The sequence below is a fragment of the Scylla paramamosain genome, chromosome 34 (assembly GCF_035594125.1).
Source record: "Scylla paramamosain isolate STU-SP2022 chromosome 34, ASM3559412v1, whole genome shotgun sequence".
Classification (NCBI taxonomy): domain Eukaryota; kingdom Metazoa; phylum Arthropoda; class Malacostraca; order Decapoda; family Portunidae; genus Scylla; species Scylla paramamosain.
The window spans coordinates 9054734-9082719 of record NC_087184.1 but is presented as its reverse complement, the minus strand read 5'-3'; the positions used below and the strand labels follow the sequence as shown (position 1 = coordinate 9082719).

General features: G+C 41.7%; 1 protein-coding gene across 5 annotated transcripts in view; it reads left to right on the top strand.

The window, feature by feature from the left end:
• LOC135090114 (beta-alanyl-bioamine nonribosomal peptide synthetase ebony-like) overlaps positions 1 to 27558 on the top strand; it is a 78129-nt gene extending 50571 nt beyond the window's left edge. For 4 of the 5 annotated variants that reach the window (XM_063986469.1, XM_063986468.1, XM_063986465.1 and 1 more), the window contains exons 2-21: positions 4269 to 4449; positions 6304 to 6421; positions 6939 to 7109; positions 8579 to 8767; positions 10588 to 10683; positions 10860 to 10999; positions 16374 to 16449; positions 17098 to 17209; positions 17825 to 17992; positions 18930 to 19126; positions 19692 to 19793; positions 20173 to 20260; positions 20798 to 21016; positions 21820 to 22009; positions 22365 to 22484; positions 22741 to 22887; positions 23336 to 23432; positions 23783 to 23866; positions 24345 to 24514; positions 25174 to 27558. In XM_063986469.1, coding sequence (XP_063842539.1) covers positions 4286 to 4449; positions 6304 to 6421; positions 6939 to 7109; positions 8579 to 8767; positions 10588 to 10683; positions 10860 to 10999; positions 16374 to 16449; positions 17098 to 17209; positions 17825 to 17992; positions 18930 to 19126; positions 19692 to 19793; positions 20173 to 20260; positions 20798 to 21016; positions 21820 to 22009; positions 22365 to 22484; positions 22741 to 22887; positions 23336 to 23432; positions 23783 to 23866; positions 24345 to 24482 — 2616 coding nt within the window. In that variant the 5' untranslated portion in view covers positions 4269 to 4285 and the 3' untranslated portion in view covers positions 24483 to 24514; positions 25174 to 27558. Of the gene's footprint in view, positions 1 to 2028; positions 2416 to 4268; positions 4450 to 6303; positions 6422 to 6938; positions 7110 to 8578; positions 8768 to 10587; positions 10684 to 10859; positions 11000 to 16373; positions 16450 to 17097; positions 17210 to 17824; positions 17993 to 18929; positions 19127 to 19691; positions 19794 to 20172; positions 20261 to 20797; positions 21017 to 21819; positions 22010 to 22364; positions 22485 to 22740; positions 22888 to 23335; positions 23433 to 23782; positions 23867 to 24344; positions 24515 to 25173 lie in introns of those variants that run through there. The other variant, XM_063986467.1, reaches the window with a different exon arrangement.
• Positions 27559 to 27986: the final 428 nt, after the last annotated feature.

The following is a 27986-nucleotide window of genomic DNA, read 5'->3' as shown; positions in this document are numbered from 1 at the left end:
GGTTTCCGTCGAGGCTGATCTTTCTTCTGGATTTCCTTACTGAGTCTTCGTCATCTTCTTTTAGGGATTTTAGTGAAATTGTTACTGTTGCCTTAGACATATCAAAAGCTTTTGATAGAGTCTGGCACAAAGCTTTGATTTCTAAATTACCCTTCTACGGCTTCTATCTTTTTTTCTGTAACTTCATCTCAAGTTTCCTTTCTGACAGTTCTATCGTTGCTGTGGTAGACGGTCCATGTTCTCCTAAATCCATTCACAGTAGTAATACTCAGGGTTCTGTCCTGTCACCCACTCTCTTCTTATTATTCATCAATGATCTTCTAAACTAAACTTCTTGCCCTATCCATTCCTACGCTAATGATACCAACCTATACTTTTCCACGTCTTTTCATAGACGTCCAACCCTTCAGGAAGTAAACAGTTTACGCAGGGAAGCCACAGAACACCTGACTTCTGATTTCTCTAAAATTTCTGATTAGGGGAAAGCAAACTTAGTATTGTTCAATGCCTCAAAACTCAGTTCCTCCATCTATCAACTCGACACAACTTTCCGAACAACTAACCCCTCTTCTTCAATAATATTCAGTTGTCCTCTTCTGCGCTAAACATCGTCTGTCTGTCCTTTACTTATTATAAACTGAAAACTTCACATCTCATCTCTAGCTAAAACAGTTTCTATGAAGTCAGGTGTTCTGAGTCTCACTGTCTTCAGCCTTTTTCTCATTGCCGCAATCTCTTCCTATCTTCTACTGCTATTTTCACACTAATCGCTCTTTTGATCTTGCTAACTGCATGCCTCCCCTTCTCTCGTAGCCTCGCTACACAAGACTTTCTTCTTTTTCTCATCCCTATTCTGTCCACCTCTCTAATGCAAGAGTTAACCAGTACCTCAATCATTCATTTATTCCCTTTCTCTGCTCAACTCTAGAAATCCGTGACTGTATTTCTGTATTTCCTCTTTCCTATGACTTGAACTCTTTCAAGATGGAAGTTTCAAGACACTTATCCTTCAATTTTCGATGATTCTCTTGACATCTCTTTTGGGACTGGCACCTCAGTGGAATTTTTTTTTTTTTTTGTTTCCTTTGGCCAGTGACCTTACATAAAAAAAAAAAAATGCACGGAGAAAAATTAATGCAGGACACGAAGTTCAAAATAAAAAAATAAAATGGAATAGATAAGTATAATTCCAAACCATTACTTAAAAACAATAAGTTACACGACATCAACGAGAGAGTGGCAAGGCCTATGCTATCCAGCCTATCTTTTTATGTCCCTACCAGCTTATCCCTCACGCGTAGTTCATTCATAAAAGATACGTAAAGTGCATTATTTTACCATTTTTTTCTGTACATATTTTTCAGCCTTAACAACACACGCTGCACTGCTTCCATCATCTGGTCACAATGCTCAACTCATACACACAGATATCACTTTTATTTATTTATTTATATCTTACATTAATTTTATAGTGATTTTCATTAAGCATTGTTTCGTTATACTTTCCATTGAAAATTAATTACAAACTCTCTCTCTCTCTCTCTCTCTCTCTCTCTCTCTCTCTCTCTCTCTCTCTCTCTCTCTCTCTCTCTCTCTCTCTCCCTTTATTAACATACCCTTGTGTTACCCTTCCCTCACTCCCTCCTTGCATTTATAATGAACTCTATAACCAACTTGTACTAACAGAGTCATCCTGAATATGACTTTTTTTTTTATTTTTTATATCATGGAAAATACCTTACTACTACAGCTCATATTCTGAAACGTTTCGGTGCCTTTATCTAGACTACTTTTAACAGACTGTGTAGAAGTTACTGGGAGTTTCAAGAGTGTCTGCATGATTCTAGTGAAAGCTCGACAAGAATTCAGCGTTGCTGAGGAGAGAGAGAGAGAGAGAGAGAGAGAGAGAGAGAGAGAGAGAGAGAGAGAGAGAGAGAGAGAGAGAGAGAGAGAGAGATCGTTAAACCCCATTAAATCTACTCACTTGTGTATCTGTCACTTCTCTCTCTCTCTCTCTCTCTCTCTCTCTCTCTCTCTCTCTCTCTCTCTCTCTCTCTCTCTCTCTCTCTCTCTCTCTCCCTTCCTCTTCCTCTCTCACACAGCCCATGAAGACAAGTTTAAACTGTTTGTATGTGGTTAAGAAATACAGCGCGCACGCACACACACACACACACACACACACACACACAGCACTTGATAGATTCATGTGCTACTAAAATACAGATGTCCATTATCTTATCGAGTCTTCTGTTACACTTAATTTCCTTTCCTTCTCCACAAGCACACCTGTCATCTTCTCGACTTTTCCTTTTCTCCTGTCTGGCCACAACCCATCTGCCTAGCGCCTCATCCCTCCACTTCCTGCTCCCTCTCCCAGTCTCGAAACTCCTGCTGGAATCACTAATAATTGCTCAGGTACAACATCGCATCCTCTGTGTCGCATGCTTTTAATATTTCGTGGAGAGAGAGAGAGAGAGAGAGAGAGAGAGAGAGAGAGAGAGAGAGAGAGAGAGAGAGAGAGAGAGAGAGAGAGAGAGAGAGAGAGAACATTATCGTATAAAAAGGAAATCTAGTTATCAGTGCTTTCATATTTAAAGTACCCACCTCCTCCTCTTCCTCCTCCTACTCCTTAAATGTGAAGAGTCGGTGGCGTTATTATTTTTTTTATTACTACTACTTCTACCGCTACTACTACTACAACTATCCTATTATTTGTATGAACATCAGTTTTAGTATTTATTAGTATTGTATTAGCTGGTAGAGGAATGGAATAGATTCAGTAATCGGGTTGTTGGTGCCAAATCATCTTTCCTTTTTTTTTTTCTCCTTAAGTGCTTAGCACCTCCTCATCTCACTAAAAACTTAAAATGTACATATATTATTAGCTTAACGGTGAAACAACTTAATAAACCTACTTTATCTCAATTACTATTACCTTTAATACACACACACACACATACACACACATCTTCACAGGATGATAAACTAGGCCAAATGTTAAGTACCTCTCTTGGACTTGATTACAAACTTCGCCCTTCTCTTGGAACCTGAAGTGCCTTACTGGGCGTCAAGTCTTCCAACAACACAGCGGGTGGTGAGCTGCACGTGCTCACACTGGTGCCATTTAGAACCAACTGAATTAAAATCATGCAACACACCCCAGCAATTTTTTTACATATTGGCGAATACTTCACCTCACACCTGATCCCGTCAGTACCCCAAACTCCGCCACCTGCCACGCCCTCTGTTGCTGAAAATAATGGAATTTCTGACTCAATATTGCTAATTTTGTTCTCATGCAAGGCCTCGAGGAAGTAATGCAATGACTTCCTTAAAAATCAAAACAAAAAAAGAAGACAACAACAACAACAACAACAACAACAACAACAGGGCCAGACTTCAAGGAATTATGACATAGCTTCCCCTTGAAACACCAGTTTTGGCTTTCCTCTTCCTTCAGTGACCAACCTGATGAACTAGAATTTAACTTTGCGGTCCTTCACAACCTAAACCAATTAGTGTCCCACCCTACCCGTATCCCTGCCCGCCATGAGATACGCCTAACATTCTTGGCCTTTTCCTAACCTCTAATTATTCTGCTCATGTTGTCACTCTGGCCTCTCTGTTCGTCCCACTTCAATCACAATCTCATATCTGCATCTTGTCATATAACACCATGTTCTCCTTAGCATCCCCCGAAGCAGAGGTGTCTCTCGAGTTTTGCGTTCACTGGTTGGGGCACCTAAGGAGGTATTATGGAAGTAGTAGTCAACATTCAGTCATTATTTAGTTGGATTCAGACCTTTGCTAATTCAGTGATGTATGATCCAGGGCTCGTTCCTCCCTCTCTTCCACCCTCCGCCTATGCATGCCTTTTATTCCGGTTTTTCCTAATGATGTTTTCCATGTCTTCGCTGGCTTTAATTCGCAGAAGGTTTGTGGACCTGATGCCGTCCCTCCTATTTTGGAATTCTTTGAATTGTCTTCTTTAGGGGACTGGCACGTTAAGTGGGATTTTTTTTTTTACAATTTTGTCATTCTTGGCCGGAGCCACACACACACACACACACACACATTATGAGAGAGAGAGAGAGAGAGAGAGAGAGAGAGAGAGAGAGAGAGAGAGAGAGAGAGAGAGAGAGAGAGAGAGAGAGACTGAAATGCAAAATCGAAACGCACACAAGAATCTAAGAAAGTGACCGTAGCCTGCTAACTTACAAATATCCCCTGAACCTTGACATAAGCTGACTTTATTTGACCCTCCCCAGGTGCAACCCTCGCCGTAATGACCCTCCAAGGCCCTCGCCACTCGCTGCCCCCCTTGGTCGCGCCCCGCCTCTTCGAATCAGCAGCTCTCGTCCATCCCTCCTCCCCCGCCCTCCGTGACGCCGCCCACACCACTTGGCTCACCTACCAACACTTGGATCAAGCAGCTAATAAGATAGCCAGGTAATGGAATATAATTGAATAATTGGAACTAAACTTCACATAGAAAATAAAATATCTCAATACTCGTTTTTCTTCCAAGTTTCATTTTTAGTTTTCATTCCAAGTTTCATTTTTAGTTTTCATTTTTTCTGACTTTTCTTATTCCTTATCCTTTTCTTGTAGTTTCTTCTCTAAACTCGTGAGGTTCAAGAATTTTTTTCTATTTTTCCCTTTTCTTCTTTCTCTTTTATATTTTCTTTCATAAAGTTGGTTACATATTTATCTTTTAATCATTTATTCATTTATTTCTGCATCAGACATCAGGATAGTAATTTTTTTTTCTTAAAGTTTCAGTTTTTGTTTTAGTCTCAAAGATTTATTTTCTCTAAAAGTGATGGATTTACTTATTCACATTTCAGATATTTTTTTAAGTTTCAATTTTTATGGATCTTGTTTGATCGAAGGATTTTTACTTTTCTTTTTCCTTTTTATCTTACTTTCACATTTCTTTTATAAAACGATCAGGTGACGTTGACAATCGCATTTCCCTTTGTTGTTTTCCTTCCGTACTTTTCTTTGAATTAGCAAAATAAAGATTAAGATTATTTTTATCAATTCTTATTTCTTAAAAAAAATATTAAATAATAATAATAATAATAATCTTTTAATTCACCACGTCAGCACCACTTGCATGATGGCCACTTTTTATTTTTGGGCTTTCACTAATGAACGTTCTGGGAGGTGTACGATTTTATAATCTTCGAAGATAGATGAGCTTTAACATGTTTTTAATTTTCCTATTCACTTCGATAACCACACATTCTCTAACTCATTTTCGAATTACGAGCGTTTAAGACACCTTGTTTCGTAAGAACACTTGCGGATGTTATAAATTGGGGGATCCAAAAAGAGATTAGCATCGACATATGAATCATAAACGTGAACTACAGCAATAGAAATTAAGAGTGTGTGCTGTGTAAAAGTGTTACCTGAGAAGGGCATGGGGGAATGACTAAATGAAAAAAGTGGAAGCAATAAAATGTACGTGAGAGGCGGTATGAGCGTCTGTGCAAGTGATGTAAATTGTTGATTGGTGGAATGGCTGACAAGGAAAACACGGAGATGGTATGGCCATGTTGGGAGGGTAAGATGCGAAAAGTTTGTAAAGAAAGTGCATGCGAGGGAAGTGAAGATGTCAGTGGGAGAGGAAGGCCGCCCTCAAGATGGAAGGAAAGGGTAAAGGAGAGCATGAGAGAGAGAGAGAGAGAGAGAGAGAGAGAGAGAGAGAGAGAGAGAGAGAGAGAGAGAGAGAGAGAGAGAGAGAGAATACTGTCAAAAGTAACATTTAATGGGAGGGTCGCGTCCTTGTTTCTCTCGGCCGCGATCTTACTTCTGCAGAAATCATAACTTCAAGATATTAATCATCGAATAACATTTTGGAGGTGATTTTCTTCCGAACCTTTATATTATTTTACGTTTTGCTTGCCCTTGTTTCATGTGCATCCATCCATTTATCTATTTCAGAGACGTCAAGGAAGTTTCCGTCTTCAATCGCACTTTCCACGACCTTTCACATTTTGCATAAAGTAAATAAGAACAAAGGAAAATAATATCATAATAACGTAAGAGAGACTGTAAGTGGTCAGCATTCCTACGCATGTCAGCACCTTCAGACGACATGCTTACCTACATCCACCTACCATCCCTGGTCACAAATTCACTTAGTCTTTCAACACTCCCTGAACAGATATTAACGGTAAGAAATCAAGCAGCCAAGGTCATTCAAGCTGGGAGTCGCGTTAACACCTCTTCATTCCCGCCACACAAGATCATTCAAATTTTGAGTAGCGTTAACACCTTTCCGTCCCCCAACAGGTATTTGGTGCGGCGTCTCACCGGCGGGCCGTGTGCCAACCCCGATGGTGACAGAGTGGTGGCAGTCTGCCTCCCGCCCTCCTCCCGCCTTGTCACCTGCCTGCTGGCCATACACAAGGTAACAGAGGCTGCATCTGTCACTTAGCCTACATTCTGAAACACTTCCGTCCGCACCCTGACTATTTTCAAAAGCCTCTAATTGAAGCTACACGGGTTTTAAGGATGTTTTTTGTGGTTATAGTGATAGATTAATAAGATTTCTACATTATTAACAGAACAGTCTTGAGAACTTGGTTAATCATCTCTGAATATGAGCCTCAGTCTCACAATAGCCACAACTGTCAGTGCCACATCTCCGTGTCACAATAGCCACACCTGTCTAATTAATACAAGCAATCACAATTTGTCCACTGGCCTGAAGGTAACCAAACAAGGGAACATCACGCACGTGCTACATCATAAATCTATCAGTCCTAACAGGCTAATTGTGCAATAATCACTCAAAATTATTTCCACCAACTATAATAAAAATGTGCATGGTGTGATAGGATTTTCAAGTTTATCAGAATTAAAACGAAACTTAAAACAGGCTAATCGGCGCGGCGCGCCATAAGTAAATCTATCAACGCACACAGGCTGGCGGCGCCTACCTGCCCTTGGATGCCGCCTTCCCCGCCGGCCGTGTGGCGCATATCCTGAGGGACGCCCGCCCCAGCCTTCTGCTGGTGGAGGAGTCGTGCAAGGCAGCGGAGGTGGCACAGGAGGAGGGCGTGCCTGTGTTCAACTTCCAAGACCTTCACGAGGAGGTGAGTTCATGAAAAGACGATGCGGTGAGAGGAGGTTCAGTGATGAAATTAAGTTTGAATGTTCCTCCTGCTGCTGCTGCATAACCTAACCTAAACAAAGCAAAACAAACCAACCCAAACTAAACCAAACGAAAACAAAACAAAACCTAACCTGACAACTAAACTAAATCAATCCAAAACAAACCGAACGTAATAAAACTGAACCAAACCAAACCAAAATCAAGCCAAGAGCAAAGCAAAGCAAAGCAAACCAAACATACTCAAACCAAACAACATAACAAAACAAAACAAAATAAAACCAGACCTATCCCAACTTTCATCCTTGAAACTAAGCAAGACACGAAGGCAAGAGTAGAGAGCAATTAATGAGGAAGGAAATACGTGACTTAGTATGACAGTTAATGTAATTGAGTGTGTGTGTGTGTGTGTGTGTGTGTGTGTGTGTGTGTGTGTGGAGCTAGGGTAGATCACGAGGAGGAGGAGGAGGAGGAGGAGGAGGAGGAATACAAAGGAATACAAAGAAAAGCCAAACAGCAACAGACCTTTTGGTCCTTGCAAGGCTGTTTGGTAACTACTTCTAACTAGCTACAGGGAAGAGAGACAGGACAGCATAGCAGAAGGCTCCTCCCCACCCACCACTCCCTCTAGTTTGCGCTGGCATGGAAATAGTTGGGAAAAGTACCATGCAGTATGGAAAAACTGGCATGGAAATTTTCATAGGAAAGGATGAAAGGAAGTTCTACTATTCACCCTACGGTGAACTCTATACGCCTACCTGAACTCTATACGGAGGAGGAGGAGGAGGAGGAGGAGGAGGAGAGAGGATAAATGAAAAAAAAGTAGTAAGCTTTGGATTGATGGAAGATGATAATTGAATGAAGAGGAAGAAAGATATAAGGAACAAGAGGAAAATGAGGAAGTGAGGAAGAGGAGGAATAACCCTAAAATTACTGGAAAAGAAGAGAAAAAGAAAGGAAGAGAAAGAGGAGAATAAGAGACGGACGAAGGAATTCAGGATAACTCAAAAAGGAGTGATAAAAGGAAGAGGAATAACTAAGGTTGTTAAAAAGGAAGAGAAAAAAGAAAACATGAAAAGAAAATTTTTGGGGGGAAGACCGGTGTAGGAGGAAGAATGGAAAGAAAAAAAACGAAAAGGAAGAATAAGATGAAGTGGAACTGAAAAACAAATGAGAGAAAAAATAGGACGAAGAGGAATTGAAAATAAATAAATGGAGAAATAAGACGAAGAAGACAAATAAAAAAAAAATATGGTGATGAAGAACAATAAGAGAAAGAAAGAGTTTTAACATTTGAATAAGAGGAACGTGAGGAGGAGGAGGAGATGAAGAACAATAAGAGAAAGAAAGAGTTTTAACATTTGAATAAGAGGAACGTGAGGAGGAGGAGGAGGAGGAGGAGGAGAAGTGGAGCAGTGAGAGGAAAAGCATTAACATTTGAATCCCTGACAGGTGGAAGCAATGAGTGGAGATCACCTAGGCGAGGAGGAGGTGGGACTGTGCCTCACAGGGGACTCCATCGCCATCATCCTGTACACCTCAGGCTCCACGGGGGTGCCCAAGGGGGTGAGGGTGCCGCACAGGGCCGTCCTCAACCGCCTGGCGTGGCAATGGCGGACCTTCCCCTACCAGCCAGCAGAGGTGAGGCGAGGAAGGGAAAGTATGTGCGTCGCTATTCTAAGGCTCGTATTCAGAAACGCTTTGCTCTCTCACCACGACTATTTTCAAAGGCCATTGAGATGATTAGCCGGGTTCTCAAGACTTTCTCCTGTTCATGATACGAGCATACATGGTATAACACGAGTTTCTGTGGTTATTGCCACAGGTGAAAGTACAAGATATTGTAAGAGGAAAATGTTATATGCACATACACATTTTGAGGCGTTGTTTAGCCATGGTATGAAATTCAAGTGCGGCCCGGCGACAGTTACAACGGCCGAGCCATTCGGGTGTTCAAGGCGGGATGTGTAGACCTGAATATCCGTTGGCGAAATTATGAATAATATTCATGATTTCTTGCAGGTTTTGGAGCTTTATGATATCCCATGACAAGACGACTGACAACAACGGACTGATATCGATTACCGACATACATTACTCAATGATGGTATGGATGTAATAAACGACAAATAAAATAATAGGCACCGAGGCACCATGCACTGGCTGCCAGAGTAGGGAGTGGGAAGTGGCGAGACCATCAGCAAACCAGCTGATTGTTAGTTAACCTCACGCAGACCTCACCCAGAGTATGACAATGAATACGTTCACATTGCATTACATAACGCTTCCAGTAATGTGGAGTGTGTGGACGTGGTGTTTCTCCGCCATGATTACCCAGCCGGCCTGGCCGTTGTATCTGTTGCCAGGCCACACTTGAATTTCACACTACGGCTAAACAACGCCTCAGAATGCACAAGTGCATCGAGCACTTTCTACTAAGAATAACATGTACTTTCACCTCTGGCAGAAACTCGTATTACACTCTGTATAAATCTTGTTAATCTGTCGCTATAACTGTAAAAAAACACCCTTAAAAACCCGTGTAGCTTCAAGTAAACAGAGCCTTTTGAAAGTGGTGGAGGTGCGACGCAGAAGGGTTTCAGAATGTGGTCCTAACTCACTGTAATACTTCTCTGTCATTGTTATTTGTATCAACAACAGCTTTGAAAAGTAATCAAGAAAGTAATCAAGAAAGTAAGAGAAGGTGCAAAGGAGAGGAGAGTATGGAGACACCTCAGAAATTTAAACTGGCCAAGTGTTTTGATTCTTCTCCTATATTCTATTTTACCTTATTAACTTATAGTCACTTTAGTTTCTTGTAAGCCAAATAATTTCCTTATTTTCAAACCACTCCAGTTTTATATCTGTATAATGAGATAACTTCCACTTTTATTTTCAAATCACGTCAGTTCTTCACTAACCCAACTTTTTGTTTTTCAAACCGCTAGAATTTCAATAAATAAATAAATAAATAAATAAATTTAATACATTTTTCTTTAAACTACCTCAAATCAAGTAATTTTCACCAATATTTTCTTATATATCGAAATAATTTCCACGTTTTTTTTTCAAATTACGTCAGTTCTCTATCAAACTAATAACTTTAACATATCTCTTCGAACTGCTTCACATAAACCAAGCAGTTTTCACACGTTTTCTACAAATCACTTACATTTTGTCCATCACCTAGGCAAGTCACTTTAACACACACTTTCTGACACCAATTCAATTTCCTACAAAACCAAACAAATTTATAGTATTTTTCAAGCCATTTCAAATTTCTGGATCATCTACGTACGCACGTCCATTTAACACGCATTTTCTGACACCACTTTCATCTCTATCAGCACGCACATCGCTCCCCTGCCAGCACACGTCAAAAGCACATGTTATTCTCTATATACTTCATTACTTCATTGATTTCCACCAGCGTGTCAATTAACCTTTCCGCCTCGCCCCAGGTGTGTTGCTTCAAGACAGCTCTCACTTTCGTGGACTCCATCAGCGAAATTTTTGGTCCTCTACTCACGGGTCACAGCCTCATAGTGGTGCCCAAGGTAAGGGTGGTGGTGGTGGTAGTAGTAGTAGTAGTAGTAGTAGGGGTGGTGCATTTTCAATTTTCTGGTGATTAATAGAAATTCTCTTTTTCCTCTCTTTCACCATCTTTTCTCTCACCATTCCCTCTCTCACCATCCGTTTCTCACCTAACCTAACCCACCCCTCCCTTTCTTAGGCCATGATCCAAGCCGTGGACGATCTGGTGTCTGTGCTGGACGAGGCCAAGGTGGGTCGTCTGGTCCTCGTGCCAAGCCTCTTGCGTTCTATCCTCCTGCACTGCTCCTCCCCCACCGCCCCCAAGCTGAAGGCACTCAAGTAAGGACCAGCCACACTCTCACCTGTCCTCCTTACCAGGAGGAGCCAATAGGCACCTGCCGAAACGATAATTACTTCCAGTGAGGTCTAAAGCACTGTTCAGGGGGTGCGGTGAACTTATCATTAAACCCAACTGTGACCTCACTGAACGTTTCCCTTTGTGTCTCACAATACAAGGGGACAGTCACAGCCTGCCCTCTAAAGACAACTCTCTTCCTCCACACAAAACTACAAGCACCTAATAACACACACACCCTTCACTCAAAATTTCAAAATTATCATGGCGACTCCTACACCAGCCTCGGAGTCCCCATCTGGGGAGGGGACCATAAATGTCTCCAGATCGGACTGCCCTTCTGTTGACGACCCTAAGTGTCTTGACACCCCGCTCAACTTTTTCTTCATTAACTTCTGCAACATTCGCGATCTAAGATCTAAATTTCAATCTGTAGAACACCACCTCTCCTCTTCTAAACCTCATCTTCTTTTCCTCACTGAAACTCAGGTGTCTGAGGCAACTGACAGTAGCCCCTTTTCTGTTTCCTCCTACTTTCTCTATCCTCATTTTCAATCCAAAGCTGGATGTTGTGTTTATGTGCGCAATGACTTAACCTGCTCTCTTGCCCACGCTCTTGAACCTTCCGGGTTTTCCACCATCTGGCTACGATTACAGTCACCCTCAAACTAAATTTATCTGTGCTGTATACCTCTCACCTAACTCCTCTGACTATAAGAAATTCTTTGACTACTTAACTTCCAAAGTGGAGCACATTCTGACCCTCTCCCCTTTTGCAGAGATCTCCGTTCTTGGAGACTTCAATGTTCACCACCAGCTTTGGCTTTCCTCTTCCTTCACTGACCATCCTGGTGAACTAGCCTTCAACTTTGTTATCCTCCACGACCTAGAGCAATTGGTGCAACATCCTACCCGTATTCCTGACCGTCTTGGAGATACGACCAACATTCTTGACCTTTTCCTGACCTCTAATCCTTTTGCTTATGCTGTCATCCTCTCTTCTCCGTTGGGCTCCTCCGATCACAATCTCATATTGTCCTCAATCTTGTCCTATCACTCCAATCCCTCCTCAGGATCCCCCTAAGCGAAGGTGCATCTAGCGTTTTGCCTCTGCTAGTTGGGGGGACCTGAGGAGGTATTTTGCTGATTTTCCTTGGAATGACTACTGCTTCCGTGTCGGAGACCTGTCTCTGTGTGCCGAGCGCATGACAGAGGTGATAGTGTCTGGCATAGAGGCGTACATTCCTCACTCTTTTTCTCGACCTAAACCTTCCAAACCTTGGTTCAACACAGCTTGTTCTCGTGCTATACATGATAGAGAGGTGGCCCACAAAAGGTACTTAAGCCTTCCATCACCAGAATCTCATGCACTTTATACTTCTGCCCGGAATCATGCCAAGTCTGTTCTCCAACTAGCCAAAAACTCCTTCATTAACAGAAAATGTCAAAATCTTTCAAGATCTAACTCCCCTCGTGACTTCTGGCATCTAGCCAAAAATATTTCCAACAACTTTGCTTCTTCTTTCCCTCCTTTATTTCAACCAGATGGCACCACTGCTATCACATCTATTTCTAAAGCTGAACTCTTCGCTCAAACCTTTGCTAAGAACTCTACCTTGGACAATTCTGGACTTGTTCCTCCCTCTCCTCCACCCTCTGACTGCTTCATGCTACCTATTAAAATTCTTCGCAGTGATGTTTTCCATGCCCTCGCTGGCATGAACCCTCGGAAGACTCATGGACCTGATGGGGTCCCTCCTATTGTTCTCTGAAACTGTGCTTCCGTGCTTGCACCTTGCCTAGTCAAACTCTTTCAGCTCTGTCTGTCAACATAAGAACATAAGAACATAAGAAATAAGGGAAGCTGCAAGAAGCGACCAGGCTTACACGTGGCAGTCCCTGTATGAAACACTCCTACCTATTTCCATCTGTTATCCCCATCCATAAACTTGTCTAATCTTCTCTTAAGGCTCTCTAGTGTCCTAGCACTAACTACATGATTACTGAGTCCGTTCCACTCATCTACCACTCTATTTGAGAACCAATTTTTTCCTATCTCCTTCCTAAACCTAAATTTTTCAAGCTTGAACCCGTTATTTCTTGTTCTACCCTGGTTGCTGATCCTAAGAATTTTGCTTACATCTCCCTTGTTATAACCCTTATACCACTTAAAGACTTCTATCAGGTCCCCTCTTAACCTACGTCTCTCTAGAGAATGTAAATTTAACCGCTTCAACCTCGCTTCGTAAGGAATACTCCTCATCCCCTGTATCCTTTTAGTCATTCTCCTCTGTACTGATTCTAATAGACCTATATCTTTCCTGTAATGTGGGGACCAGAACTGCACAGCGTAGTCTAGATGAGGTCTGACCAGTGCCAAGTATAACTTTAATATTACTTCCGGCCTTCTACTTTTAACACTCCTAAAAATGAATCCTAGTACCCTATTTGCCTTGTTTCTGGCTTCTATGCATTGTTTCCCTAGACGGAGTTCAGAGCTAACTATAACTCCTAAATCTTTCTCGTACCCTGTACCTACCAGAGTTTGGGTGTTTAATGTGTACCTATTGTGTGGGTTTCCTCTACCTACGCTAAGCACTTTGCATTTATTGATATTAAATTGTATTTGCCATCTATCCGTCCATTCATTCATTCTATCTAAGTCTGTCTGCAAGGCGATGGCATCCGCTTCTGACCTAATTAATCTACCTATCTTTGTGTCATCCGTAAATTTACTAACATCGCTACTAATTCCACTATCCAAGTCATTGATATATATTAGAAATAATAATGGCCCTAATACTGATCCCTGTGGCACCCCACTAATGACATGACCCCACTCGGATTTCGAGCCGTTTATTAGCACTCTCTGTCGCCTGTTACCAAGCCATGACCCTATCCAACCTAACACCTTCCCATCTATCCCGTGCGCCCTAACCTTTCTCAGGAGCCTTTGATGGGGCACCTTGTCGAATGCTTTACTAAAGTCCAGATATAAGATATCATAACTATCACCATTATCTACTGCCTCGTACACCTTACTGTAAAAACTTAACAAGTTTGTCAGGCAAGACTTCCCCTTCGTGAAGCCATGCTGTGACTGATTTATCAAGTTATGTTTGTCTAAATGTTCCCTAATGTTCCTGGCTATTATTGACTCTAACATTTTACCTACAACTGAAGTTAAGCTGACAGGTCTATAATTAGACGCTAAAGTTTTATCCCCTTTCTTAAAGATGGGTACTACATTAGCCTGCCTCCACATGTCTGGTACCTCACCCGACTCCAGTGATTTCCTAAAGACAGAAACTAACGGCTCCCTAATAATCTTTTTACATTCCTTCAGTACTCTGGGATATATTTCATCAGGTCCTGGTGACTTGAACTTTTTTAGCCTACCTATCTCCTGCTCCACATCCATCTTTCCTTCTTGCTGGAAGTTTCCCTACATTCAACCTGTCCCTAAAAAGGGTGACTGTTCTAATCCCTCAAACTACCGTCCTATTGCTTTAATTTCCTGCCTATATAAAGTATTTGAATCTATCATCAACAGGAAGACTCTTAAACATCTATCACTTCACAACCTTCTATCTGATCGCCAGTATGGATTCCGTCAAAGCCGCTCCACTGGTGATCTTCTGGCTTTCCTTAGTGAGTCTTGGTCATCCTCTTGTAGAGATTTTGGGTGAAACTTTTGCTGTTGCCTTGGACATATCAAAAGCTTTTGATAGAGTCTGGCACAAAGCTTTGATTTCCAAACTACCCTCCTATGGCTTCTATCCTTTTCTCTGTAACTTCATCTCAAGTTTCCTTTCTGACCGTTCTATTGCTGATGTGGTAGACTGTAACTGTTCTTCTCCTAAATCTATTAACAGTGGTGTTCCTCAGGGTTCTGTCCTGTCACCCACTCTCTTCTTATTATTCATTAATGATCTTCTAAACCAAACTTCTTGTCCTATCCACTCCTACGCTGATGATACCATCCTGCACTTTTCCACTTCTTTTCATAGACGTCCAGCCTTTCAGGAAGTAAACATTTCACGCAAGGAAGCCACAGAACGCTTGACCTCTGATCTTTCTAAAATTTCTGATTGGGGCAGAGCAAACTTGGTATTGTTCAATGCCTCATAAACTCAATTCCTCCATCTGTTAACTCGACACAAACTTCCAGACAACTATCCCCTCTTCTTCAGTGACACTCAACTGTCCCCCTCTTCTACACTGAACATCCTCAGTCTGTCCTTTACTTATAATCTGAACTGGAAACTTCACATCTCATCTCTAGCTAAAACAGCTTCTATGAAGTTAGGCGTTCTGAGACGTCTCCGCCAGTTTTTCTCACCCCTTCAGCTGGTAACTCTGTACAAGGGCCTTATCCATCCATGTATGGAGTATGCTTCACATGTCCTGGGGGGGTGGGGGGGGGTTCCACTCATACCGCTCTTCTAGAGAGGGTGGAATCAAAAGCTTTTCGCCTCATCAACTCCTCTCCTCTAACTGACTGTCTTCAACCTCTCTCTCATCGCCGCAATGTTGCATCTCTAGCTGTCTTCTACCGCTATTTTCATGCTAACTGCTCTTCTGATCTCGCTAACTGCATGCTTCCCCTCCTCCCGCGGCCTCGCTGCACAAGACTTACTTCTTTCTCTCACCCCTATTATGTCCAGCTCTCAAATGCAAGAGTTAACCAGTATTCTCAATCATTCGTTCCTTTCTCTGGTAAACTCTGGAACTCCCTGCCTGCTTCCATATTTACACCTTCCTTTGACTTGAATTCCTTCAAGAGGGAGATTTCAAGACTCTTATCCTTCAATTTTTTACTACTGTTTTAGACCCTTTTATGGGACTGGCATCTCAGTGGGCATTTTGTTTTTTGTTGGATTTTTGTTGCCCTTGGCCAGTGTCCCTCCTACATTAAAAAAAATAAATAAATAAATAAAATATATATATATATATATATATATATATATATATATATATATATATATATATATATATATATATATATATATATATATATATATATATATATATATATATATATATTCATAGGTAATGTACAAGCAAGGTAACTCGGGCCTATACCTGTCTCTTAAATCTGATTGGCAGCATGATAATAGTGCTTAATTAATTACTTTTATGCCAGTCCTAAAAGAAAGGTCAGAAGTCCTAACATACCTGTTTAATTAGGTACCTGTAGTTTGTTTGTAGATAATATACTGAAAAGCACTCATGTTGTTATTATTAGTTGTTGTTTTTTTCGGCTGTCTTCTGTTGTTCTGTTCTCGTGCTTGTGTTGTTTTGTTCTTTATCGTGTCATTGTTGTCGTTGTTTTAGCTCGTGTTCCCCTCGTGACAGGTTGTGGGTGTGCTCGGGGGAAGTGCTGTCCGCGGACCTCCTCCAGACCTTCTTCACCACTTTCACCAGCGGGCAGGTGATGATGCGATAATTGTAGCCACGCGCACCACAGCACAACACCACCAATAACCACAACAACCAAAGCCACAACAACATCCACTCTCACCGCAACATCTAAAAGAATATCTGCAACAGTATATACCAAACAAACAAAAAAATGAGAGAGAGAGAGAGAGAGAGAGAGAGAGAGAGAGAGAGAGAGAGAGAGAGAGAGAGAGAGAGAGAGAGAGAAATTTATTTAAAGTTCCAACTGCACTGATTTATCCTTCTGTTTATCTTTCCCTCTATTTATCTTTTTATTTACTTATCTACTAATCAACTTATAAACAATTAAGTTATGTAGTTAATTCAGTCCTTCAGCAGCATCGACATCTCCCTCTGTGTACCTTCATATTTATCTGTGACCTAACCTCACCTATTTATCTACAAGTACATCCTATTTATTTGAATCTAACACAACCTAATCTATCTCCCTATCTATAACCTATTTGTATATAACCTAACTTAGTCATCTATGAGTATATACTATTTATCTATAACTTAACCTAAGCTACCTATTTAGCTATAACCTATTTATCTGCGACCTAACCTAACCTATTCATCTACGAGTATTTTGTCTATAACCTATCCAACCTAACCTAACACAGACGGTCCAATGTTACAGAGTATCTGCAACTTCTTCGGGTCCACTGAGGTGATGGGGGACGTGACCTTCCTACAGTTCCATGGCCCCGGCGACGCCTCTGCCAAGCTGGTCAACAACAAGGTCCCTATTGGTGAGTCAGGGAGGGTTGGCTGAGTGACCAAGAGCCTGTTTGTCTTAAGCTAAAGAGTAGGATAGCACAGATAAAGGCTCCTTTCTACCACTGCCTTCACTTACGATTTCAACTGACTAGAATGAGTGAGACATTACGAGGCTGTTTAAGATGAACATAAGAAAATTAAGGAACCTGCAAGAAGCCATCGGATCTACACGTGGCGGTCCCTATATGACACACACCTACCTATTTCCACCTATTGTCCTCATTCGTAAAATGTTGTAGTCTTCTTTTACAGCTCTCTAATGACTTAGCACTAACAGCCTTAAGTTTATTGGGTGTTATATCAAAAGAATCGGATAGTACAGATGAATGCTCCTCCCCACCATTGCCTTTACCCGTGACCTCAAATGTGAGTGAAGCATTGATGTTTGTGGTGGAAAAGAAGCCGTAAAATAAAATATAATAAGTCACAATAAATGGCAAAAAAAAAAAAAGTACGAGTTGTAATAAATAAATAAAATAAATTATTAGATTAAAAAGACCATAAGCTTTCTCAGAGGGAAATAATTTTGTGATGAATGAGCCTCCATACTAATGACCTCACCTGTGACCTGAATTGATTGCACACAGGCTACCCAATCGACAACTGCGGCATCTACCTCCTGGACGCTGACGGCAGACCGGTGCGCGAGGGCAAGATGGGGGAGCTGTACGCCGCTGGCCTCAACACTGCCAAGGGTTATGTAGGAGGCGCGCAGCCAGACAAGTTCATCGCTAATCAACACACAGCTGACCCAGGTAAATAAACACAGCTGAGACAGGTAAGCAAACACAGGTGACCCAGGTAAACGCACAGCTGACCCAGGTAAACAAACACAGCTGAGCCAGGTAAGCAAACACAGGTGACCTAGGTAAACACACAGCTGAGCCAGGTAAACAAACACAGATGAGACAGGTAAGCAAACACAGGTGACCCAGGTAAACACACAGCTGACCTGGGTAAGCAAAAGTTCTTAAGGACAGATTATCAATTATATTTTTCTTCCACTTGCATTGTATAGTCAATCCTTCAAATTTCATATTGAATGTTGCAATTTCCTACACAAAGTTCTTCAGAGAAAAGGTTGTTTCATTCTGTTTTATTCTATTTTGTTCATTATTTCTATCTTTTGTCAACATTCTACAGGCAAAGTTACAGACTTACATCTCGTTTTCGACGGGCAATGCATACACTGATGCATCACCACTTTGTTTTCGGTACCTCAATAAGATGTTGTCAATCGTATTACAATTTTGTTAATCAAATTACCATTTTGTTTATTCAAAGTGCGTTGTTTAGTATTTTTACTCAGTTTTCTTTGGGTGGAATACAGCATTCTCTAAAGTTGTCCTTTTATTCCGTTTTCCTTAAGCAAAGCACACTTCTCTATCAACACTTGGCTTTCTCTGTGTACCATACACTATTCTTTATTTTTGCACCGTTTTCTTTATCCAGTAAGCACAATTCTTACTCTATTTTCATTGAGCAGGATACGCTTATATCTACTAACACTTAATTTTCTGTAGGGAACGTACAATATCTCCTATCCGTACTTGTTTTTTATGTAGGGAGTATTGTTCAGTATCAATAAGCTTATATGTTGTTGTTATTATTATTATTATTATTTTAGTTATTTAGAGTTGTTTATGGTTAGTTATAGCTATTTAGAATCCTTAACCCCCTCTCCCTGGGCAGAGTACAGCGTCCTGTACCGCATGGGAGACTATGCCATGGTAGTGGACGGAGTGCTGGTGTTCGAGGGACGCGCCGACTCTCAGATAAAAGTACGGGGCCATCGCGTGGACATGACCGAGGTGGAGATAGCAGTGAAGAAGGTCGAGGGCGTGGATAAGGTCACCATTATCTGCTACAAACCCGGCGAGGTCGACCAGGTAAGGCAGAGGTGATTAAGTAGTTTAGATACAAAGGTACACAGCCTGAGAACAAAATCGACACTAAAAGCATCGTGCCTCTTGAAACACATCCTTTGCTGATAACTTCCAATAAGAATCCGAAATATTTGAATTTATTTTTATGTAGCCCTCGACCATCCCGCGTTGACTGGTGGTGGTTTTATTCCCTAAAACCCTATTACTACAAAAATGTAAAACAGACAGACAGATAACAGAAGCCTTTAGTCTCATCGATTCCTTCTCTCTAACAGACAGATTTTCTCACTCCCCGGCGCAGTCTTCCATCTCTTAGTGTCTTCTATCGTTACTGCTCTTCCGAACTTGCTAACTGCATGCCTCACCCTCCTCCTGATGCCTCTTTCATGCCTTTAATTGATAAACCCTGGAATTCCCTTCCTGATTCTGTATATCCTCCTTCTTATGACTTAATTTGTTCAAGACTTCTCAGAAAATTTATTAGCATTTCTTTCGAACCTTCTGTTCCTTTCTTTTCTTGGGAATAGCATCACAAATGGTCTTCTTTCATCCCCTCCCCGACCTGCAGGCTCTCCTCGCCTTCTACACGAGTAACAGCAACCCCGCCCTCGCGCCTGACGACCTCAAGCACGCACTGACGAGCCTCCTTCAGCCCTACATGCTGCCCCAGGTGAGCGGCGCCACAGGGATCGAGTAAAGGATGAAGTGGGATAGTGGTAGGACTGTGGATAGTGGTAGTGGTGCTAGTGGTGCTAGTGGTAGTAGTAGTAGTATTAGTAGTAGTAAAAACACTAATTATTTTTCTATAGTCTACTTAGGTTAATAAAATTACCTACACCGATCTTTGTCACCTTAAATTTTCTACTCGATACGTGAAGAACAAAATGTCATCAATTAACACTTACCACTTTCGATCTTCACCATCCAGTAGTAGTAGTAGTAGTAGTAGTAGTAGTAGTAGTAGTAGTAGTAGTAGTAGTAGTAGTAGTAGTAGTAGTAGTAGCAGCAGCAGCAGTAGCATAAGTAGTAGTGATATGTTTCTGTTTCAGGTGATCTGCCTTCAAGACTTCCCTCTACTGGTGAACGGCAAGGTGGACCGTCAGGAGCTGCTCAGGATGTACGAGCAACGGGCGGCAGGTGAGAGGAAGAGGAAGAGGAAGAGGAAGAGGAAGAGGAAGAGGAGGAGGAAGAGGAGGAGGAGGAGGAGGAGGAGGAGGAGGAGATGCATAAATTACACTAATAGCATATACATCTTCATTTACAGTTTAATATATGTATTGTAGCTTCTCCCTATATACTTTATCCTCTTCTCCCTTATCCTATAATCTCCCTTTTTCTATCCTTTTCTCCTTTTCTTTATCCTCTTCTCCCTTACCCTGTCATCATCTTCCTTTTTCTATCCTTTCCTCTCTTTATCCTCTTCTCCCTGTCTCTAACCACTTCTCTCTTTCTCTATCCTCTTCTCCCTTTTCTTTATCTTGTTCCCCCGCTATTCCATCCTGCTCTCCTTTACTTCACCTCTCCGTTTCTCTCTGTTTCCTGAAGAGCCTATTTCCTCACACGTACTTAACTAGCACAATAAAAGGAAGTAATTTAGTTGACGCCCTCTTTACACTCATAAACTAACACATGCCTGGGTATTCTCATCTTACCTGACTCACACTACCCCTTCAGGAGGCCTCGAGGACGTGCAGATAGACGTGACGGGCGTGCAGTCAGCGGAGGAGGAAGCGATGGCCCGGGTCTTGCTCCTGACACTGGGTCGCGTGCTGGGTCCCGCCGTGGCTAAAGGAACGACTCTCACCCTCGAGTCGAACTTCTTTCACGTGGGAGGCAACTCTCTCAACTCCGTCCTGGCCGTGACTTCCCTCAAGGACAGCGGCTACACTGTCGGTGAGGGATAGAGAGGGTTGGTTGTGAGAATGGAAGGGTTGAGTGAAAGCCTGGGTGAGTGGTTGGCTGTTTGGTTAGTTGAGTGGCTGGTTGAATGACTGGCTGTGTGGCTGAGTTAGTTGATTGAGCGATTAAATGATTCTTTGGTTGGTTCAGTGACTGGTTGATTAAGTGACTGAATGACTGACTGACTGGCTTATTTATCTATTCACTGACTGTGTGACTGACTGACTGACTGACTTACTTATACATTTATTTATTGACTAAGCGATTGACTGATTGACCCACTCACTCACTGATTGACTGACTGACTGAATGACTTACGGATTAATTGATTGATTGATTGACTGACTGACACCACAACACAACGGGGTCGAAAGGTGCCGAATGAAAAAGGAGGATTAAATAAAAAGAATGTTGAAAGATACACAACAAATGATCAAGGAAGGGAAGTTAACGGAAAGAAATACAACATAAATAAAAAAAAATACATCAATAAGAAAAGAAGTCCTAAAAACAAAAACAAGACAAAAAAAAAAACAACTCACAGTAAATCGCAAAGAAAAGAAATACGAGTAGTAAAGAATAAAGAATAAATAAATAAACAAACAAATTTAGAAAGAAAGAAAAAGAGACAAGGCGATAAATTTTGTCACAGGGAAATCATTTTGCCCTAAAACTCTTACAGATGAGATTTGCTTGGAATTTATAAAGAAAAAAATCAATAAACGAATAAATAAATAAAGTAATAAATACATAAATTAATAAAGATAAAACATTCACCTCCACCGGGCCTTCTGCAGGAGTGGGCGAGTTCATGAAGGCTGCGTCACTGCGGGAGGTCCTACACAGCATGAAGAAGGTGTCACAAGAAGAGGAGGAGGAAGAGGAGGGTGGTGGTGGTGGTGGTGGTGTCTGCTCCCGCTCCCTGACCACTAAGAAACAGTACAGGAGGGAGGCACTCGCCCACCACCATAAGGAACAGGTCATAACGTAAGTAGTAGTAGTAGTAGTAGTAGTAGTAGTAGTAGTAGTAGTTAGAAGAAAAAAAAAAGACAACGACGCAGGGAACATACATGGGTGAAAGGCAGGAAGATAGAGAAGGAGAGTGGAAGATAAGGAAGGAAAGAAAGAATATACAGAGAAATATGACAGTAGGCAATATACTAGTGAAACAAATAACAAATAAGTTACTTACTAATGTCACTTATCAGTGAAGAGTGATGTGAAATGATAACTCTCTCTCTCTCTCTCTCTCTCTCTCTCTCTCTCTCTCTCTCTCTCTCTCTCTCTCTCTCTCTCTCTCTCTCTCTCTCTCTCTCTCTTTCTCTCTCTCTCTCTCTCTCAGCCTCATCTCGACCACCTTCTCTGCAAAGGGTGACCTGGAGATGTGGATTCACACAGAGCCATGGGAATATGTCAAGGTACTCGACTTCATGTACGACGCACTGATAGAGCACGACCTCAGGTAAGAGAGAGAGAGAGAGAGAGAGAGAGAGAGAGAGAGAGAGAGAGAGAGAGAGAGAGAGAGAGAGAGAGAGAGAGAGAGAGAGAGAGAGACTCCTACTTTGCTTTCTTGTCTCTTTCAGTAAATTACAGTAGGATAGTTGTACAAACAGCTTAACAAGAACCTCAAGCTCTGTTGCTGTTTGCCTTCCCTTGTCTTCCTTTACATATTCCTTCTCCTCCACCTCCTCCTCCTCCTCCTCCTCCTCCTCCCGCAGTTTCGTGTACACGCGGGAGGGGACGCAGGAGGTGGTGGCCTGTGCTCTCAACTTTGATTTAAGGAAGGAGCCGTCTATTGAGGAAGTTGTGTCCCCGAGGCTATGCTACATATTGGACTACCTCGAGGACGAAGAGGCTCCTGCCAGGTGTGTGTGTGTGTGTGTGTGTGTGTGTGTGTGTGTGTGTGTGTGTGTGTGTGTGTGTGTGTGTGTGTGTGTGTGTGTGTGTGTGTGTGCGTGTGTGTGTGTGTGTGCGTGTGTGTCTGTGTGTGCGTGTGTGTCTGTGTGTGCGTGTGTGTCTGTGTGTGCGTGTGTGTCTGTGTGCGTGTTTGTGTCCTTCATTCACGCTTTCGGTCGATCATTCACTTATTCATAGCAATTCATGTATCTTTTAGTTCTTATTCATCAGTCAACGCCTCATTCTTCATTTATTTACATATCTTTTTCGACAGTTTAGTGACTTTTCCTTTCGTCCTCCCTTACTTGACTTTATCTTTGAAATTATGAACTTTATTCCTTCCCTCCCATTTCCCAACTTTATTCTATTTCTCCCATTAATCTTATTCTACTTTCATCCCCCCCCTCCAACCTGCAGAGAGAGTCTACCTGAGGAGGCTGGTCAGGTGATTCACAGCTTCGTAATGGGCACCTTGATCTCCCTTGGCCCTGCAGAGAATGTCGAATTAATACAGGTAGTGTGTGTGTGTGTGTGTGTGTGTGTATGTGTGTGTGTGTGTGTGTGTGTGTGTGTGTGTGTGTGTGTGTGTGTGTGTGTGTGTGTGTGTGTGTGTGTGTATGTAAGGTGCTCGACTAATAAATCCACGTGACTTTATGTTCCTATATAGTCTTAGCATATTATCTTTTTTTTTAAATATACATTGAGAAAGAACGACACCACTAAAGAACACAAAGATACTGTGAAAGGCCCGTTCACCTACAAAAGGCGGCTCCTGTGGCTCATTTCTCGTGGCTTGAATATGCATGACCTCCCTCCTCCCTTTCTAATGCTCATCTCTCCTCCTCTTTCCTCCTCCTTGCACAGATGATGGAAGAAGAGAATCTGAACCTGGCCAAGAGACGAGGGTTCAAGGCAGTCTTCACCACCAACACGTCTCCCTTAACGCAGGTAAATGAATATCGTCTCTAAATTTGCCTCTTGCTCTTCGTAACATCACGCCTCGGTTATAACTGTCATTCTGTTCATATACAAAATACATACTTCCATTTCTTTCTCTCTCTCTCTCTCTCTCTCTCTCTCTCTCTCTCTCTCTCTCTCTCTCTCTCTCTCTCTCTCCACCATCATTACTAATACGTATAATTGAGGCCAAAGATCGAGTAACCCTCTGCTCTCACTTCCACTTCTGTTTCACGTTTTCTCTCAACTGTAAGTGCCATCAGAACCTCACAATTTCACGAAGCACCCCCACCACCCCCCACCACCACCATTACCACTAACATCATCAACATGATCACCATCAACAACAATATCATCATCATTATCACCACCATCACCACCACCAGAAGCTAACACACCCAATTCCCTATTACCTAACCAAACCTTTACCAGACCCACACATCACCCTATCACCCTCTCGTTCCACCAGCAAGTGTGTGACGACCTGCTGTCCTACAAGGTGCTAAAGCTAGGCCAGCCGAACAGGTGGGTCGCCAGTGATGGGACGAAACCCTTCGCTGCCGCCCCGGACTCCCTGAGCACCGTAACCACCGTGAAGTTTATCTGAACGTGCCTGGAGTAACAAATGAGGATACGCTGGTAAGGATAAGATACGGATTGGAATATCGAGGTGGTAGTAGTAGTAGTAGTAGTAGTAGTAGTAGTAGTAGTAGTAGTAGTAGTAGTAGTAGTAGTAGTAGTAGTAGTAGTAGTGGCAAGAAGAAGAACTGAAGAAGAATTGAAGAATGAAGAACTGAAGAAGAAAAAAGGAAGAATTGAAAAATTGAAGGAGAATTGAAGAATTGAAAAAGAATTGAAAAAAATTAACTGAAGAAAAGAAATGAAGAAGAAAAAATGAAAAGCTGAAAAAGAAGAACTGAAGAATAGAAAAAAGAAGAATTGAAGAATTGATTAAGAAAAACTGAAGAATTAAAGAAGAAGAATTAAAAAATTGAAGAAGAAAAATTGAAGAATTAAAGAAGAATTGAAGAAGAATTAAACAACTGAAAAAAGAACTGAAGAATTGACGAAGAACCGAAGAAATTAAAAAGAAAAACTGAAAAAAAAAAATTTAAGAAGAAGAATTAAAGTGAAGAAGAAGAATTGATGAACTGAAGAACAACACCACCGTAATACATTCATTCCCTCTCACTAGTCTTCACTGACACTCCCCCCACCCAACACACCCTTCAACACAGTACTGTAACACGATGCATCAGATTTCTACAGCTGTTCTGACTCATTTTTACTTCCCCCAGGACCAATTAGGCTACCCCCGTCTCTGCTCCCCATCACTGCCTGCTTCGCTAAGGGGACGTGGGGGAAGCCAGGATGTGAATGGCAGAGAAAACATCGCAAGGAAAACAAACTCCTGGGTAAAGTCAGCTCATAAGCTTGGTAAACTCCGAGCAGGTAACCATGAGATTATAACGATGTGATCAGGATACTGTTACATAGCTAGAGTTCTTAGTTATTATTATTATTATTATTGTTATTATTGTTATTATTATTATTATTATTATTATTATTATTATTATTATTATTATTATTATTGTTATTATTATTATTTATCTTATCATTATTACCATTATTATCATCACTTAAAGCGTTTTTGTTTCCTTTCCCGTCCTTCCATTTTCTCCCTTTCACATCTCCTTTCTCCTTCTTTCTCTCTATTTTTTTAGGGTTTCCCTCTTCTCTTAAGGCCGGTTCACACTAGTACACACCCGGTCTCCGCTCCTACTATGACGTCACAAAGAGGAGGAGCTTAAGGAGCGGATGAGATAGGATACACACCTTTCCGTCTTCTGGTCTTCGTTTGCGAAGGCTCTTGTTGAAGTGGCACGGGTTTTTAAGTGTGCTTTTACAATTTTAGTGACAGATTAACAAAATTTCTGCATTCAATAGTGTCTAATTGCAGTGTCACGGGTTTTTAAAGGTGTTTTTTACGATTCTAGTGACAGATTAACAAAATTTCTGCATTCAGAAGGCTCTACTTGAAGTGATACACGGGTTTTTAAGGGTTTCTATGATTCTTTTGACAGATTATCAAGATTTCTACACTCAAAAGCCTCTAGTTGAAGTGAAACAGGTTTTTAAGTGTTTTTATGGGTCAACTGACACATTAAAAAGATTTCTACACTCAAAAGCCGATATATATGTAGAATCCTTTCTCCCTAACTAACTCACTAACCAATTCCTTCAGCATTCCTTTCCCCCTGTTCATCTTCCTTCGAGCCTTCTTGATTATTATTGTTAGGAACGCATATATGTAGCAGCCCTGTAGGTGAGCACATGAGTATGCTGTGAGTATGGAGTAGCCTCGTATGAGTACACGTAGGGATAAGTACTGAGCGAGAGAATGAGTCTCTTGGATAGTTGGCTGGCTTTGATGCTGGAGGGATCTCTGATGTTCACATTCAGACAGTGGTGCCGTATTACCAGTCTTAACATGGAATACAATTATTACAATCTCTATAATTACAATGATGTGCTTCTTCCAAATTGCTACTGCACTGTAGCAAACAAAAAAAAATTTGGACTACACCGCATCCGTACACACGCACAAAGTTGACTTGGATTCATTTCTTCCGCACACGACCCACGGTCAGTGCGGGTGGCGGAGCCGGATACCAGCTGAGCCCGGTTCACACATGAGGGGATGGGAGTAACGTCATAGTTGAAGCGGAGACCGGGGGTGCGGAATTCGCAAAAACGTACTAGTGTGAACCGGCCTTTACTCTCTTCTTCCCTCCTTTTCTCTTTTTTATCCATCTCCCCATCTCCTCCTTTCCTTCTTCTCTTCCATTCATTTTCCTTAATTTTCATCTCTTCCCATTTTTCCCCTACTCTAACCTTTCTTTTTCCTCCTTTTTATAATTTTCTTTTCACTTTCCACCTCTTCCTATCGTCCCCCTGCATGAGCTACATATTTTCCCTCCTCCCTCCCTGCTTGTCTTCATGTTAAGTCATTAAGTCAACATTGCAGTCTGTCTATCTGTTGTTTGTCTGTCTGTGTATGTGTCTTTCTGTTTGTTTCGTCTATAAAGAACTACTGATGTAATGGTCAGCAGGTTTATGGATTTACGGGTTCGAGTCCCTGGTGGAGACTATTTGGGTTCATGTTTCACGCTGTAGCTCCTGTACGCCTAGCAGGGAATAGATAAAGTACGCAAATTAACGAGTTGTAAGCTCTAAGTGTGCCGGGGTATGCGCCCTTTAACCTGCCCTACCCTATGTAATCACTGGGGAAGGCTTATGTTCAGCAGTGGGAGAGGCTGATGGTAATGATGATGAACATAATCAAGTATTAAGTGTATTATAGAGAATTCTTGTAGCCTAGCGGTGTGATGTCTGGTCATTCCTTTAACTCTCCTAAAGCACCTTCTTCGTATTTTCTCTTCTCTCACTTGCTCCATTAGTATGCGTATACTCAACCAAGATCAAGGGAGGAGCTTGATCTTGTTTTCAACTCATTTATCTCTCTTCCTAACATTCTCTACTCCCTTTCTCTTGGTTCTACTTACAGACCATTTTTCTACTATGCCATTCGTTATTCTATCAAGGCTCTCTCTCTCTCTCTCTCTCTCTCTCTCTCTCTCTCTCTCTCTCTCTCTCTCTCTCTCTCTCTCTCTCTCTCTCTCTCTCTCTCTCTCTCTGATCAACTTATAGTACAATAATGCATTAATAACGAGCAATAAAATACGTGCCTTCCATAACACTCGCAGCCCGTACCTTATTTTGTTCACGTCATAAAGTGGACGTTTAAAATAAGCCACCTCATCACTATCACAAAGAAACACAACGGAAGAACAAGCAGCAGTAGACATGCTGACGCTTACAAGACAGTTTAAGATGGGGCGCATTCTTGGTAACCCAAAACCGCATAATTAGTTATGCTCCTAAGCTCCATCCACAAAGGACAACCAAGAACATGACGACATTACTGCCAGACGTACATTTGTTTAGTTCAGTATATGCACCGATGGAGACATCTGCCTAGTGTCATCATCATCATGAGATGATCAGAGAAGTTGCCTGGGAATTTTTTTCGGGTTTGGTGATATCATAA